We start from the raw sequence: 1,745 nt of genomic DNA on the forward strand, positions 1-1,745 counted from the left end.
TCACACCTATGGTCAAATTAGTGAGACAGAAAACAGAGCGACCTGAAGGGTTTGGACCGCTGACCCTTTTACTGTAAGGCACTTTCCGGTTTAGGTTGAATAGAAGATTTACTGGCAACAACAGTGGAGGACTACAGGAAAAAACTGAGCTCACCCTCCGTCCACTGGTCACTCAAACACACCTTGTTATTTACACACGCTGCGGGAAAGCGTTTTAGTTTCACTGAATCTCCTGGATCATCAACTCTCAGCACGTGTTTGTGGAGGCTCAACCTCAGGTCAGCGGCCCCAGCTTGTGTCAGAGCAGCCTGTCTGACTGACACAACACACCGACTCCACCCCAGCTTGTGTCAGCCTGACTGACAGACACAACACACCGTCTCTATGGAGAGACATTTTCACTCCGACTGTTCAAACACCAACAGACGTCAGGTGTCAGTCAGTACGAAAACTCACCATCCAATCAGAGTCCAGGTGTTTGAAACCAGCACAGAACACGAGACAGTTTCTTTAAAAAAGGAGGTAGAGAGGAAAGAAGGAAGGAGAGACAGAGGAGACAAGTCCACAGAGGGGACTGAGAGACCAACAGGACTTACTTGCAGGACAGCTGGTTAATACCATGTATGAAGTAACAGTCTCCTCCGTTGGCGCAGTAGGTCTTCTCCGTCTCATTACAGCGTCTCGCGTGACTCACACCTGGAGAGGGTGTGGTGCTCGTCACTAAAAGACAGAAAAACACCGTCACTTCCAACAATGATGGGAAAAAAAAGGCCGCAAAAGTATTTACAGTGACGTTAGGGCAAATAAAAAAAAAGCAGTTTTTAACCTTTAGTGAAACAAAGACATTTTTAAAATAAGACACGTGTGTGTCCAGGTATTTTATCAGCTCTCAACGCAAAAAAAAAAAAAAAAATCTTAATATTGTGTTTGTCTCGCTAAGCTAGTGCACGTTACTAGAAAAAATATGTTATCGATGTAGTCTGACGCAGGGCCGACGCAAGAGGGTTTGCGTACTGGAAGTGGCCCACGGGCCAGGAGTTTGGCACGTTGGTCTGAATCTTGTTTTTTTTTTTTTCATCAGTTTGTCTATAATTATATATATATGTATGTTTGTATATATATATTAGGTAGAACGGTGGCTGAAAGTTTGCTGGGTAGAAAACGTAAATGTCCTCACAGATCTGCACGCTGATTAAACTGGTGGTGTTTTCTTGTCCCAGTGAGTTTTCGGCCACACAGGTGTAGTTTCCAGAGTCTTCCACACGGACACGGCTGATCTGCACCTTGGAGTTTTTTCTTCAGCGAAACCGGAGATGTCGGGGTGGGGGGTGAGAGGAGGATGACAGGTCAGGAAAAAGAAAAAGACATCAAGATTTATCAGTTACCAGGACGGGACGAGAAAATTTAAATTTGACTTTGTCAACCAGAAATATAATGTGATCAAACTGGGATCAAACTGGGATTAAATCCAGACCTGGTTGAGTTTCAGGTCCTTGTTGTGAACACTGTTAGAACCAGAACCAGAACCAGTTCACTCCAGTTCACCTTGAACTCACTTGTTGGTCTTTATTTTCAGGTCTCTGCCTTTCTGGAGCTCGTGTCCGTCTTTGTACCAGCGGAAGGACGGACTGGGATTCCCGGACGCCTCGCACTTCAAGTAGAGTTTGTCCCCCTCCACCAGAGACTGAGCCCGCATCAGTCGAAGCTTTGGAGCCGAAGCTGGACACAGGGAAAAGAGAGGAGGG

At 45.8% G+C, this 1,745-nt stretch overlaps 1 protein-coding gene across 2 annotated transcripts in view; it reads right to left on the reverse strand.

The window, feature by feature from the left end:
* The window catches only part of nrg2b (neuregulin 2b), a 39,767-nt gene that overhangs the window by 11,308 nt on the left and 26,714 nt on the right, over positions 1 to 1,745 (reverse strand). For both annotated transcript variants that reach the window (XM_025063033.1, XM_025063034.1), the window contains 3 exons: positions 1,557 to 1,719; positions 1,178 to 1,296; positions 597 to 720 (listed from right to left, as the gene is read on the reverse strand). In XM_025063033.1, coding sequence (XP_024918801.1) covers positions 597 to 720; positions 1,178 to 1,296; positions 1,557 to 1,719 — 406 coding nt within the window. The remainder of the gene's footprint in view (positions 1 to 596; positions 721 to 1,177; positions 1,297 to 1,556; positions 1,720 to 1,745) is intronic.

This window comes from Cynoglossus semilaevis, chromosome 15, assembly GCF_000523025.1.
Source record: "Cynoglossus semilaevis isolate Cse_v1.0 chromosome 15, Cse_v1.0, whole genome shotgun sequence".
In the NCBI taxonomy this organism is placed as follows: domain Eukaryota; kingdom Metazoa; phylum Chordata; class Actinopteri; order Pleuronectiformes; family Cynoglossidae; genus Cynoglossus; species Cynoglossus semilaevis.